Here is a 15,948-nt window from a genome sequence, read left to right as displayed (position 1 = left end):
AACATTTTCAAATAAGTTGGATTTAGCAATCAGGTAGACAAAAAGCGAATAAGTAGTTGGACACTAAACTGGTTTGACTAAGGTTTTGCCTCACATAATACCTTAAAACGAACATTTCATCCCAAAACATGAGGGAAGTTCAAATCTCGATTTTTCTCCGAATGCATTCTGCCATAGTTTCAAATAGACGCTTTTTCTTCGGCACCAGCTCTCAGCCCAATCGTGGACAATCACTGAAAAAGAACAGACTCTACGTACTGTAAATTGGCCCAATAACACCTTTCTCTGAGCTTCCGTAAGAAAATAATTTCTTCATAAATAAAAACATCTTTATTAAACTATTCTCTTAATACACTACGAAACCGTTTCATACAAAACAACATTTATACTGTTTTCGGGCAAGTTTTCTAAGCTATTTTCACAAATTTCACTAATATTATTTCCGTTTTCTGAAGAATCATTGGCGGTGTTTAGGTTTTCGGTAGGGCAACCACGATTCTTACGCCTTTCTTCCCACTCCTTCCGATGTACCTTTTTCCTATGCGCATGCATATTTGCATGTGAATTGAATGTTTTCGGACAATGCGGGCACGTATATAGTACCTCCCCCGTGTGAGTTGTCATATGTTCCTGTTTGAAAGACAATTCAATCATTATCAATTCAAATACTGATTAATAATTTTAATGCCATTAAAATCAGTTTATTATATATCTCAATGTAGAACTTCTACAAATAAACCGAGTAAAACAGATTTCAAGTTACAAGTTGAACGCTATACAGTGAATTATGCAGGACTCATTTCAAGCCGCCTTCCAACTTACCTTCAAAACAATAGCCTTCTTGAATCCTTTGTCACATACGCTACATTTAAATGAACGTGCAGATGCATGCACATAATGAATATGACTACGTAAAGCCCCTTTGGATGGTGCCACCTTGCCGCACATAGTACAAATATGTTGATTTTGTGCCTCCTCGTGGCGCATTAAGTGTTTTTTCAGACTATGTTGATGTTTGAGCCAAGCTCCACAGATCTCGCACTGCACCCTTGGCTCTGTTACACCCGCGTGTTCTAGCTGATGTTTCGCAAAAAGCCTCTTTCCGCGAATTACTTTGGCACATATATGGCACATTTGTCCATAGGCATTTTCGTGAACATATCGTCGATGCGTTTGTAGCAAGTTATTTGTTGGGAAGCTAGTGAAGAAAAATATGAAAATTAATGAAATTTAGTCGCCCGGAAATGTAATGAGAAAAAGGGAATACAAAACTATTGCGAATGAAAAGCAATAAATACATAAATATTTTTTTGTAATTCTCTTCATCAAGGACTATAATACATACGCTTTCCCGCAGTCTTCACAAAAATACTGGCGCTCTTCTTGTGGTGTATGTATGAATTTGTGTTGATCTAGCAAATATTGTTTTGGGAATCGCCGCGGACAGTGCTCGCACCGGAACAGTTTTGCATCATCTGACTCATGCCGGATCATATGGTTTTTCAAACATTGCTTATCAGCAAACACTTTGTTGCATTCGTTACACCTGCGTGTAATAAAAGACAGCAAAAACATATTCAGATGTGAATGACACGAGGGTGGATTCTAGATTCTTGGTAAAATTGAAGAGATCACTTTTAGAAGTAGTTTAAAATGTAATACCAACATTCATATTTGAAAGAATAATTAGCGAGAATAAAAACTCTCGCGTCTAAGCATCGAAAGCATGACCGAACTCGTACTTGAATGGTAAACTTAATTAAGAAGATAATAATAACATTCTTATACTAAACAATCGGAAATCCGAATCAACTAAAGAAATATGATATAATAAAATACGTCCCGATCTTGACAGCACTTTTAAATACACAAAGAAAAGAGAAATTGATTCGACTTCACAATAAAAGTCGAGTGACTTTCCGAGCAGAAATATAGTCAAAAGTATTGCTACAGATATATCATATGTTATACCACCAAAAGTTGAAGGCTTCAGATATAACAAAAATATCTTGTAGTTCACTCAACAAGCGCTAAAAGAATTGTTTTTAGTTACTAACGTGAATTTGCCCTTATATAAAGCCCTTTATGGTTTGCTCCTGGTAATGTGCTTCCACTCCTTTTCCTGAGAAGCTTGTAGCCTACCTCCACTGCTCTACGTCATGTAGTTCTAAGGCGATCCACTCGTCGACAATCTTGGGATCGCACTGAAATTCGTTATCCTTCCTTGATTCGTAACCTATCCACTGCCACTCCAGCTTTTTCAAAAACACGTCCACGGATATCTGGCCCCAACGTTGACCTAGCTCTTCATTTTTATTTCAGCTCAGAGTACTCCACGGCGCGACAGACAGAGTTGATGGACGCTTGGAGTTGCCGAGTAACTGTGATGGTTACTTCCCATATATAATTCCCATATCGTAACACAGAGAGAACATTGGCACGGAGCAGTATCGACTGTTGTTGGAGTTGAGGTAGCTGCACTTCTAGATCCACATACATGTGAATGGAGGGTGCAAACTTTTTTTTCCCAGAAGGTAACCATGTGGGGTATCAAATGAAAGGGCTCAATTATTATTTTTCGAGACTGGTTCCTGGTACTTGGTATCGAGTGAAATAAAGGGGAGTAAGAGCTCAAAATATGACCCAAAATAGTGTAAGAGGTCTATCCAACCCTAAAATCTGAAAAAAATCACAGTGGTGTATCTAAACGAAATCTAGGCCTCAAAACACATCCTGTTCTGATATCTGCACAAATAAAGTTAATTATAACATAGTAGCATATTTTACAAATTTAGCTGAAAACCCCCTTAAGTTCCATAAGGGATAACATAAGGCATAATTTTGCTTAAAGGAAATCCAACTATTATTAACAAAGTTATAGAAGGTGAAACTTTTACATTTTTGTTAATTTCGTGCATTGTAAAACGTGTATGATATCATCATAATCATGTGAATGGGAGGTCGCAGGGCAACCTTTCGTTTTAGTTTTTTAATCATTTATATATCAATATCAATTACTCGAGCCAGACATGTATCTATTTATATATATATGTAAATGGAGCTTTGGGGCAGTGCCTAATTCAGATAAATATATTTGTATACTGAACAAGCGATATTCAATACACGTACTTTAGATGTACATATATATGCTTTTACGCACGAAGTAAATCGGAAATGGATTTACAATCAATTTATTAGTAGTAGTATTCGTAATATTCGGTAATAGGCAATGTTTGTTTGTTTATGGTGAGCATAATATCTACGTCTGTAATATCTGCGTATAGCTTGTAGTTTGAAAATGGTATGAAGGAATATTTTGTCTTTTTAGCCATATACGAATGGAAAACCCGTGGTTACATAAGTATATGGCCTGTAGTATTTAATTAAAATCTAACTTATATTCTAGAGCCCCCGGTCGACCAGCTCATGAGGTCAATCGGACGAAAGCATAACAATTACCCTCGGCTCAGGGCCAACTGGAGATTACCTAACATACGAGTCTCACGCATAAAGCCAACAGAACTTTATCCCTTAAGAGTGTCAAGATCGGCCCGTAGCTGGTTACCAACCTGCTTAGTGTGGAAACTAAGACAGACTTTCCATATCATAACAGGCCCGAGATCTTTTAAGACAGAGATCTCCCACTGAAAAAGGCTACAAATAGTACTGGAAATACTTTATATATGGTAATTCAGCAAAAAATGTTTAAATAAAAACAGAAAAAAATCTTGTATTGGTTTATATCTACTATCGTTGTACTTGTCCAAATTATCTTGTCGAAAAATATCGCGATGCATTTAGCCAGGATCTCTATGTTAATTATTGTCAGTTCCCTTTCATCCTCTATCTAATTGTCCGTGCACCCCAAATATGTTAGACCATTGTATTTACTCTTTACAGCGTTCATGAATCTCGTATTCTTCCTCAGGCTAAGATTAACCAATATTCATGACAATCTACGGTGACGATCTTCTGAATTTAGTTGAGCTGCTTTCAATAATTAATTGAAGTTTTGTTCCCCCTTCTTCCCCGGTCTACGGAAATACCCTTTCTTATCCATTGTGACGCTGTTCATGCGGAGGATAAATTTCGACCGAAATTCCAGCTTCCCGGTAGAACTTAAAATCGGGCTCTATTCTTCAATCCCTTTGATTGTTCAATACAGTTCCTTCACCTTATATGCCGTGCATTCCTCTTTTGATATTTTCGGGGTCAAATTTCTTATCGACAATGCAGATGATAACTTTCTTTCCGGTCTTGAAGAGCTTCCAAATCGCTTTCCAAAGAATGTAAATATCATATTTTCTTCCCCTACTTGCTTACAGCAAGTAACATATTTGGCCATATACAATTTTCTAAAATCTTACGTTTCCAGGTAAAAGTGTTGGATAATTTCCACAATAAAATAGATTTAAACTCCAGTTAGAGAATGCCTATCTGCTAAGTGTTCCTTCCTTAGTTTAGAACAAGTCATGACAGTTCCGTGGGTACATAGTTAAAAATGTAGTTGCCCTCTGTTTTTTAAAGAGCCATTTACACAAGTAATTTGATCTGGAAAGCACTGTATTCATAATAGTCAACCTCATACGCTTTACACTAGGAGTTCGATATTAAGTTAACCTACAACAGATACAAAGAAGTCGGAATAACGGAAGCTGGCACTTCGGGTATAAAGGTTTTGTGTTCATCTTAAGTAAGAAACTTTCTACGCACGCTTTTCCATTCGTATATGGCTAAAAACCCAAAATATTCCTTCATTTTTTTTCAGCTACAAGATATACGTACATATTACAGACGTAGATATTATCATCATCAACCGCGCAACAACCGGTATCCGGTCTAGGCCTACCTTAATAAGGAACTCCAGACATCCCGTTTTGCGCCGAGGTCCATCAATTCGATATCCCTAAAAGCTGTCTGGCGTCCTGACCTACGCCATCGCCATCGCTCCATCTTAAGCAGGGTCTGCCTTGTCTTATAGACTTTCCGGGCTGGATCATCCTCATCCACACGGATTAAGTGACCCGCCCACCGTAACCTATTGAGCCGAATTTTATCCACAACCTGACGGTCATAGTATCGCTCATAGATTTCGTCGTAATGTACGCTACGAAATCGTCCATCCTCATGTAGGGGACCAAAAATTCTTCGGAGGATTCTTCTCTCCCACGCGGCCAAGAGTTCGCAATTCTTCTTGCTAAGAACCCAAGTCTCCGAGGAATACATGAGGACTGGCAAGATCATTTTCTTGTACAGTGAGAGCTTTGACCCTATGGTGAGACGTTTCGAGCAGAAGTTTTTGTAAGCTGAAATAGGCTCTGTTGGCTGGCAACAACCGTGCGCGATATTATGCTCACCCTAAACAAACAAACATTGCCTATTACCGAATACTACGAATACTACTACTAATAATTTGATCGTACACCTATATTTATTTGCATTAAAAAAAAAAAATTTCGTGACAATCGGTCTAGCCGTTTCCAAATAAATCGGGTGCGGCAGACAGACAGACATCGACTCGATTCTAATAAGGTTTGGTTTCACACAAAGCCTTTAAAAGGGCTGGAGAGAAGTACATTCTTCATGAATGGAATTTTAATATTTCACTCGAATGTCAATTATTTTCGTTAATTATGACGTCAGCATCTTATTGGCTTGGCTTTACAATTCACGTCAAAACTAATATCAGTTTCGCACTAATGGAGGCGACTTGATAATTTAAATGACGATATTCGAAGAAAAAAATTTTTACATTTTGCCTTTGCCTGTATGGGTAGCCCCCGTTTAATCTCGACATAAATTTATGTTACTCACTGCATGCGTGGTATTTCATAGTTCCCATATGTCTACCAAATTTCATTCGGATCGGTCTAGCCGTTTTGGATAAAAGTGCGTATGGCAGACAAACGGTGAATTGATTTTAATAAGCATTTTCCACAAAATTTAAAAACCATACCAAAACTGTCTAGGCTTTCAAAATGCCACAATCGAGGGAAGATCGATTACCTCACCGGTTGGCACTGCGGTAAATATTCTTTCTAATTATTACCGCCAATTTATAAATTTAAGAAAGTAAGTTGTAAAGAATATAAAAATCAAAAACTTTTATGCTTCAGTGTTCTTACAAAACTACGTGGTTCATACTTTGGATTGACCTCCACAATGTCCTGACGTCAATCTAATTGAAGATACTTGAAATTATTTGAAGTACCAAGTATGCAGAATCCATCCAAACACCACTCAGGAGCCTCCTGGTTTAGATCTTCTCTGAATGAAAGAATAAGTATCTTTCTCTCATAATTGATAGCATTCTTAGTTCATTCATATTTTCGTTTTCCGTGAATAATCTTTCTTAATTTTTGTGTTTCTGCCTTCTATATGTGAACTACATAAAACTTTTTCGATTATCGATTTGCCTATTCAACACACAAGCTTCGACGTATTACCTGTTTGAAGTATTTCGCTAGTGTACAGCAGGCCTTTAATAGCAATTACTCCTTAAAGGGAGATTTCTGTGTAGCCTTTGCTAGCAAGCTTCAATTTCATTTGCATTGTCGGCAATTCTTAGTCGAATTTCCAGAGCCTGACTTTGTTTGTCGTACCTTTTATCAATTCAAGACATCCATTCCTCAATCATCCTTGACAATTCTTTTGTTCGGGTCCGTAATATGACGCACTATCATACTGTTATTGTCATGACAAATTCAAAGGAAATTTACTTAACTTCTTATACTTCAAAAAGGGTTTGCCCTATTTTAGGTATTCTGACTCCGATTTTCCCCACCGAGGGAGTCTGGTTTTTCCATAAATTCTGGCGGTCAACGGACTCAACGGCCAAATTCAAGCGACACAAGCCTTCATCCATCCTCGGTAAAATATAATAAAATATAATTTTAGCCAGGATGGATTTATTCATTAATGTCCTGGATGGTTAGACCTCCTATTAACACAATAAGTAAGAATCCAAAAAGGGTTACATAATCATTGACTCCCTGTCGTAATGCAAAGTAGATTTAGTAGATTTAAAATAGCGTACAGCACGTATTCACATAATATATGATTTATTAAGCAAAACTTGTTCTTTCTGAGATTTTTAAAGGGCAGGAAACTATTGTTTGATATAAAAGTAGATTGTTATAATGTAAGAATGAAAAGGATAAACTTACTTGAAATAATCCGGATTCAAATGCTTATTCACGTGGTCCAAAATAAGCACCCTTTTATATAATTTCTTATTGCAGCACACAACATATCCTTTCCTCTTATGTACATTCCGATAATGTCGTTTCACTTCGGCAAAGGTTGGATAATCACTTTCACAAAGATCACATTTCAGCTTCATATGTTTGGCGATTTTCAGGTCATCTTCTTTCGACTTCAATAAGTACTCATTTGAAGTAGATTTCGACGTTTTAGACTTAGAATTTTCATCAGATGCCGACAGGGCATGCCCAGTTTTCCTTCGTTTCCGTTTGTGTCTTATGAGCGGAGCATCGTCACTATCACCATCTCCATCGTCATTGACCAAAGCATTTTCCACCGTTTCAATTTTGATAAATTCCTCTAAATTTTTTTGAGCCTCTAAATATTTTGACCGTCGTGTGGCTGCTTCTTCTGAGCATGTTTGAATTTGAATGCTTACTTCTTCTTTGGATGATTCTAATACTGCATAAATCGAAAATTTCGTATTAATGTTGGGAAGGAATAACCTCATTTTATAGTATTGTAAAAGTTTCGAATAATAATTAACAGCATGTGTTACATGTACAAGTTCAATAAAACAACAAAAGAGAGAAATTATAAGGTAACACCGCTGACGAATGGAGATAAATTTTGACGAAAGCTACAGCCCAAACTGGAATAATGCCACCCTAAATGATATGTCAAAGTGAATATATATATATAAGGTTGCCATTTACCTCTTGGTGGGGCATAGCGCGTCAAACAAGCTTACGTGCCATCATACATGATGCGAAGCCAGTGATGGAATTGCCACCCCTCCCTAATCTGGAAGGGGCTGCGCCGACTACGTTCTTCGTTCAAAATAATATCAGACCAACGTGCCCCGATGACACATCACAGACAAGTGTTGACAAAGGTTGGAGCTTATGAGTGGTAGTGGGGGTCACTTTCCATGTGCTACGGGAGGCCACGTTTCCTAGATATACGAATTGATCAACGCTTTCAATGCTCTGCCCGTTAAAGCAGATAGAGAGAATGCGAAGATCCGTCAGACGGAGAATCTTAGTTTTGTTGGTGTTTATTTTCAATCCGTTTAAGGTAAGATAGCGAGCGCAATGCTGACCACATTGCCTCCTAGTGTACCGTTACGGTCTTGAATGAAGTGCTCTAACACACTTGAAGGCCCTGATCCAACATGGATTGTTGCGCCAACGATTATTATTATTATTAAGGTAAGATGTCATCGTCCATTGAATTCCTGCACGTTCTCCGGACAAGATAGCATGAAGAACGTCACCGGTAACAAAAAGAAATAATATCGATGACAGGATGCAACCGTGGTGGGACTCCGCTTTGGATCACATTTCATTCTGAGATTTAGGCATCGGTTCATCACGTAACATTTTGCCCCATCATATTTCGCTATGATAATAGCTTTCATTTGCTCCGGAATTCCCCCTGCGCAGAGCACACTAGATATACTCCCTGTTCACGCTGTGGAAAGCTTTCTCGAAATCGATGAAGAGCGGGTAAAGCGAAGACCTATACTCTGCGTTCTGTTTTAAAGTGATCCGCAGGGTGTCGATGTGGTCAATGCAGGGAGATCCAGAGCAGTAAACAGGGTGTTCTTTGTCAGTCAAGCTTTCCATGTGTTCCTGGAAGCATGTAGATACCACCTCCGCCCTCCCCTCCCCCATTTGTCGCACTCAACACGGGTCCATGAATTCATCCAATGAATAATTCTGCGGGGAGCCCATCAAGCCCTGCGGCTTTACTCCATTTGACTGTATTAATGAACCATGATTTTTCTGTTTGGAGGAGCAGTCCGTATCCACATGTTTCAGTGATTAGACATTTCATCCACAAGAGGCGGAACTTCACCGGATGTCATATGGTTAAGAATCGTAGTGAAGTGTTCCTTTCATCTTATCGTTATTGTGGATGAAAAGTCGACCGTTAACGTCTCGCACAAGGCCATCAAAAGATTTGCTATCAAATGCAAGCCCTTTCGTAATGCGGTATATACTTCTGAAATCATTGCAATCCGCAGCATCTATCACTCCCCTGGCAAGCGGGACAACAAATTCCCTTTTGTCATGGCGCCCACTACTTTGAAGTGAAGTGAAATTTGTAGGTTGCTAGCCCACAGGTTTTTATTATTTTTAGTTGCCTTTTATGACAAACAGAGATGACATTCTTAACGCGCAGGGCAAATTTTTGCTAAATTAAATTAAATACAGCGTTTCACTTTGTGGTCTGACAGTTAGGCGCTACCAAAAAAAGAGAGATCAGGCTGCTATAAGAGATAGCATGGTGTAGAAACCGCTAATCGTAAAGCCGTTCGACATATAGGCGCCTCGATGACCAAGAATATGGATGTGCATACTGCAATTATCTAGTCACGATCTGTGGCGGACTGATAAAACGCATCTCTTCATCATTCGCACCTACTACAAAATAATAACGGGACAGGTCCAACATCTTACCGCCTTTTATTTTACCAAAGATTCGTCGAGCATTTCCCGCAAGACGGGCACGTGACTGTGCAACGACGGTTACAGACCACTACCGCTCTATTGCTCGCAGCGACACAATCCCGCCCGTCATCAGGAAGCATATTCGACTTGAGATCATCGTGGAATCTGGTAACCAAGAAACATTGAAGCCAGACGCAGCAGCGGATAACAGTGGCAATACTGTCAGAAGCACACTTCTTCAACGTCAGGCTGAAATCTCCGCTCAGGTTGAAGACGCTCCAAAGAGCGTGTATAGAATTTTCGGAAATGGATCCTTTGCATAGACCGGGTATTCCCAGGCTGTTTACATCTCCAGCTTTTCCAATAATTCTATCTCAAATCAATGATGAGATTGCGTCTCGACTGTGCACTGATATCGCTTCTGCGACTGCAATCACTTATATATTGTCATGCAGTTACGGCTGTCAGATTGCATTGTCACAAGGCTCGCTTTAGTGCTATTGGTGTGGTATCATGGCAAATTCGTTTGGAACGTCGGCGCTACTCATTAACGCATTACTTTGCAAAACTAAGTCAAATCAAAACAGACAATACCAGCAGAGGCAGAGGGTTTACCGGCACTATGCCATCTACCAATGAGTCACTGGTAGTTAAAATTCTGAAAACAATAAAGCAGAAAATTTCTGTCGTATGCAGTCGGTCACGATGATATGAAGAAAGTCACTCCAGGCATCCTCAGAATGTAACGTACGCGGAAGGGTGGCATAATACCTTCTCAGTATGTTCATCTAGGGGTACCACCAATTCTGAGCCCACCCGCATGCGAAGAGGCATCTTCCAGGGGGATTCATTAAATGATGATGAAGTTAGATGGCAGACTTTTGTAATTTACTTCGCTATCCCTTATCTGGCTTATGTATTCGGAATATTGCCGAGAACGGTAGCCGATCTGGAAAACGTGAACTTGTGATTGCAAATGATTCCATCGTTTCCTATTGAATCTCATTAGTGTCCACTGACAACCGAGACGACTTCCCAAATATTAAGATGTTTAAATTGTGTGTGTCTCTTATTTTCAGGAGTTTACCCGTCCTAGACAACCACATTGGACCATAATATTCTCAAACCGGTTCAAATAATGATAGAAAATTGATGAGCAGCCCAGATTTTTTTAAAGAATCCCAGCTCCATTTTTATCCAATGGAAAAAAGTTAGTAAAAAACTTTGTAGTAAAATATTGAAAAAATTCTGAATTGGAAATGAAAAAGTCTAAACTTCAGATGGAACGTTCTAAAACTGACTTGGAAAAGTCTAAAGTTAGTTAGAAATTTCTGAAATTAGTTTGAAAAATTCTGAATTTGATTTGCAAAACCTATATTTCCCATAATAGCAATATTGAATGGAAATAGGTGAAGAATGTGAACTATGAACTGCTGACTCAGAAAATCAGAGAAACATAGCGTCTCGAGGGGACGGTTGTAGTTCCCACAATAATGTCTGCTGCATTTATTGAAAATGTGAGATATTTACATTTTCCATAGATGCCCTGGAACTCTGAAACAATCTAGTTCAAACCATTCTGCAAACGTACTCGATGTTGTGGGGGGCCCTCGACACCACCACCAAACCCTATATATTTTCAAGCAGGTAGGGTCGTCCGAGCAACTGCTTAGCACTTAGTGCTAGTTTAGGTAAGAACCGCCATCTGGCGAGGTTGTGGCAACTCAAGAAAAAATAAGGTAAAATCTCTAGACTTAACCCATAAAAGCAGCATAATTTCTTTTTCGAAATTTCATCGCGGCGGTTCACAAATCGTCTTGTAGGTTAACGCCATTCTTTTGAAAACAAAATAAAAAAGTAATAACAACGGCGCCCCTAATCAAGTCTCCTGGTGGCTCCTCAGCAACCAGAACATGGCTTAGATCGCATTGTGGGGCTCATACAATGATAATGCGGTAAAAACTCAACACAGAGACTAACCTTCCTCCACCTGTTCACTTTCAACGGCGCTCGCCTCCACCAACTCATTGAAATTGTTTTCTTCCTCGTCTGTACAGAATATTGTTAAACATTAATCAGCGCACTCCAAATGATTGGTTGAGTTTACCAAAGGTAGTGTCCTGCCCGGCCATGTCTTCCGCCGTTTCGATGACCGTAATTTCACTCCCCTCCACGCAGTTTTCATAGCTGTCCTCGACTGAATTATCCTCCTCCAGCTTGAAGTATACCTGAATCCCGGCATCTGCGTGACGATGGTGGTACGAATCCTCCTGTTTCACCGAAAATCTTTCAGAAAGTTTACGATGAGCCTCCTCTATACTTAGGTAATAAATATGAAAGGACTCTATTTTCCACCAGCATGAATTGCAGACAATATTCGAGATTGGATCGTCGTCTTTAGGCTGTAAATAAAGTCCATTCATAACTACTTCGCGCGTACGCTCAAAGAGGTTATTATTGTTTACCTCAAACCAGAAATGCTGTGCTATGGTCGCCGCAATGTTAAATTGGCATTTCTCGTCAGCAAATATTTTCAACGCCTCCGTAGAGTCCAGTAAGCACATCCGACATATCATCTTTACGCAAAAAGCCCGTCAAAACCAACACCGAATACGAAAACTCCCCAGTGTCCCTCTGTTTGTTGTCATGTCAAAAGCCAAAGTTGACAAATCTCATAGACCCTCCCATACACGCATCCATTCAACACCCGCATTAGGTGCAAACGAGCGCCAGAGTAGCCTTTGTGGCCATATCAAGAACTGATCAAAGAATAATGCAGATGGCGCCTAGATCGGTAAGGATTAGTTACAAAATACAAATCATTTAACACCACTCGCGAACGTTGATTTTCGTCTACTTTTTTGGATGCTGAAATGAGTGAAGTGGCAGAAGAGTTTAGTCCAACAGCCAAAGTGACTCAGAGAAAAATTCACAACCCAAGGAATCAATTTTACAATGAGTACAAAAGATCCAGCCAACTCCTGATGAACTACAAATAATTAACTGGCCCAACTGGAATATACTGTTATTTCAACAATGAAAGAAAACGACTAGAGGAAATTCACCAGTGGTAAGTGCAGTGCTCGTGGTTTTGCAACGTGGGCGAACGCACGACATGGTCGCCATTCCATTTGACATCCTTTTTTTATTTTTTTCCATTGTAACTCCTCTTAGCTTTCCTAATTACCCCTCCCAATTGCATACATACTAGCTATTTTGACCTCACTTTGGATCCATCATCATCAACGGCGCAACAACCGGTATCCTGGTCTAGGCCTAACCATATAAGGATCTGTAAACATCCCAATTCGATATCTCTAAAAGCTGCCTGGCGTCCTGACCTACGCTATCGTTGCGTCTCAAGCAGAGTCTGCCTCGTCTTCTTTTCTACCATACATACTGCCCTTATAGACTTTCCGGGCTGGATCATTCTCATCCTGGATTAAGTGACCTGCCCACCACAATCTATAGAGTCGGATTTTAAGTAAGACCTTTGACCCTATGATGAGGCGTTTTGAGCGGAACAGCTGAAACAAGCTCTGCCAACAACAGTGCGCGGATTTCATCGTCGTAGCTGTTATCAGTTGTGATTTTCGACCCTAGATAGGACAAATTATCAAGGGTCTCAAAGTTGTAGTCTCCCTATTTTTATTTTGCCCGTTTGATCAGTGTTTGATGTTGTTGGTTTTGGGTGCTGACATTGCCACCGTATATTTTGATAATGTAAGCTCAAGATCTCGCGCCGCCTGCTCGATCTGGATGAAGGCAAATTGTACGTCTCTGGTCGTTCTTTCCACGATGTTGATATTGTCAGCATAGGCCAGTTGGGTGGACTTAAAGAGAATCGTACCCCTCGCACTTACATCAGTATCACGGATCACTTTTTCCAGGGCCGGGTTAAAGAGGACGCATGAGAGGTCATCCCCTTGTCTTAGACCGTTGTTGATCCTGCTGCTTTTATCTGGCCTCGCACATTGGTCAAGTTCAGCCTAGTCAGTCTTACCAATTCCGTCGGGATACCGAATTCTCTCATGCCCGTGTACAGTTTTACCCTGGCTATGCTGTCATAGGCGGCTTTGAAGTCGACGAGATGGTGCAACTGATGGCCATATTCCAATAATTTTTCCATTGCTTACCGCAGTTAGTAAAACTTTCGCGCCTGGTCCCAGGCTTCCTTTTTCCGTCTGTGAAGTCGCTTCTCCGCTCGCCGCAAGTGATAAGTCTCCACGCGTGCCCGCGTTCTTTGAGAGTGCAACATTACTCGGTATGCAGTATTCTTCCGTTCCATTACTAGCTTACATTCATCGTCGAACCAACCGTTACATATTTATGATAACGTTCTTTAGGTGATTGTGGAGTTTTTTCGTTGATACTTCACCCATTTCTCCCTTATAGTTGTTGCGGAGGGCTAAGTTATGGATGGCTTCAGTGTTAACTCTCATCTGATTGTCAGGGGGAATTCTGGGCGGTGTTCTTATTCGAGCGCGGAGTACCATGCTAACAAGATAGTGATCCGAGTGTATATGTTCTGACATTCATCAAGGCTGAGAGGTGGCGGCATTCGATCAACGATCCCGTCTGGAGAGGCCCACGTTTATTTGTGGACCGCTTTCCGCGCAAACCAGTTGCTTCCAACAACCATTTCGTATGACACTGCTGATTGAATAATCCACAGTCCGTTATCATTTATATTTTTATATAAGCTATGGGAGTCAACGTATCGCTTGAATATGGGCTCCGCCCCTACTTGGCTGTTAAAATCCCCAAGTGTGATTTTGATATCATACCTGGGACAGACTTCGAGGGTTCATTCTACTGCCTCGTAGAGGGTATCCTCCGACTCTGCAGTCTCCTCTGTAGGGAACGTTGAACGTTGATGAGGCCTATATTTCTAAATTTGCCTCGCAAGCGCAAAGTGCATAGCCGTTCGCTTATGCTATCAAAGTCGATAGCAGCAGATTCCATTTTTTAGCTGACTAAGAAACCTCCGAGCACATGGTTTACTGGATGGCCACTATAATATGTGGTGTAGTGGCTATTCTCCAGGAAACCGGTCCCTGTCTAACGCATCTCCTGCAACGCTGTTACATCAGCCCTATATTGTGACAGGGTATCGGATAGCTGCTCAGCAGCTTCATCTCTGTACAAGGAAGGCACGTTCCAGGAGAAAATATGCAAATCGTTATTCCTTTGTCATTGCCGGGTTCGTCGTTGTATAATCCGTCCAGTCCGAGCCTTCTTTTGTTTGCTTCGTAAGAGGTTGTTTTCCGTGTAGAGTTGTCAGCCCTACCCAACCCCAAACCTGGAGGACCAGTTGATACAATTTGTTCCGTTTTTAGGCGCGGGAGATTCATAACATACATATGTGTCATGGGCCTCAAGAATATCCTCGCAGATATTAGGTTTACATGTTCGGGTAATTTGAACAAGACTTTAAAAGGCATTGAACAAACATAGTAAGTTGCATGCGTTCCATGCAAGACGACGTCGGCAAGAGGTGAAAAAGAAGAAGCGCATTAAGGGATGGTGTCAAATTAATTTTACAATGACGTGTTGAACTATAACACACTTTCCTTTTAATTTTTATTTGTAATTGCTAACGAACCAAAAAGCCAGGTGTGGTTAATTATAAAATGAAGTAACAAATGTTCTAAATGACAATATGAAAAATTTCATCAGAGCTCTTATTATTGATGTTCATGATTTCGAATAAATTTTGCAATGAATTCGAGCAACATTTTTTTAATTTGGAACTTCTTTTTTGCCTCCTCTTCGCGGATCACTCTCCTTAGGAAGGGGCATTCTCCAATATAATGGCCTGAGGCTGTCAAAGCTAGGAGGGAACCTCGAAGGTCGCGCCTCATCATACATCTGAGGCAGGAGAAATATTGATCGAGGATGTGATTCGTCGTGAATCTTCCTTTTCCATCGCAGCATTAGGGCGGTCGAGCCGTTATTTTTTGTTTTCACTTCAGTTTTAGCTCGCGTGTTGGTCATTCTGTAGGCTCACGCAAAATTAAAGTTTCCAAAGATGATCTACTCACGCAAAAGTTATGAAAACAATGAACGAAGAAGAGGATAAATATGTATGATATTTTGTGGCAAATATGTATCATACGAAACGAGAAGTTCTTCTTTCGAATATTTGCATAAAAAAATGAAACGAAAAGTCAAACTGCAGATAAATGAGGCGAGCCAGCTACTACCAAATCGAAGAAGCTACAACCATCACAAACTATATTATTATACATTTAAACTGAAAATGAAAGTTTCCTTTCAGCGCTTTGAA

The 15,948-nt window shown here is 40.1% G+C and overlaps 1 protein-coding gene across 1 annotated transcript in view; it reads right to left on the bottom strand.

The window, feature by feature from the left end:
- Positions 1–311: 311 nt before the first annotated feature.
- The window catches only part of LOC119654421 (zinc finger protein 236-like), a 33,256-nt gene continuing 17,619 nt past the window's right edge, over positions 312–15,948 (bottom strand). Inside the window, exons 8-13 of the mRNA XM_038059847.1 lie at positions 11,767–12,061; positions 11,640–11,708; positions 7,167–7,665; positions 1,346–1,546; positions 823–1,198; positions 312–630 (exon numbers count right to left, since the gene is read on the bottom strand). Of these exons, the coding sequence (XP_037915775.1) occupies positions 355–630; positions 823–1,198; positions 1,346–1,546; positions 7,167–7,665; positions 11,640–11,708; positions 11,767–12,061 (1,716 nt within the window). The 3' untranslated portion in view covers positions 312–354. The remainder of the gene's footprint in view (positions 631–822; positions 1,199–1,345; positions 1,547–7,166; positions 7,666–11,639; positions 11,709–11,766; positions 12,062–15,948) is intronic.

This window comes from Hermetia illucens, chromosome 1, assembly GCF_905115235.1.
Source record: "Hermetia illucens chromosome 1, iHerIll2.2.curated.20191125, whole genome shotgun sequence".
NCBI lineage: Eukaryota > Metazoa > Arthropoda > Insecta > Diptera > Stratiomyidae > Hermetia > Hermetia illucens.
The sequence above is the reverse complement of the archived record's forward strand: the minus strand, read 5'-3'. Positions and strand labels throughout refer to the sequence as shown.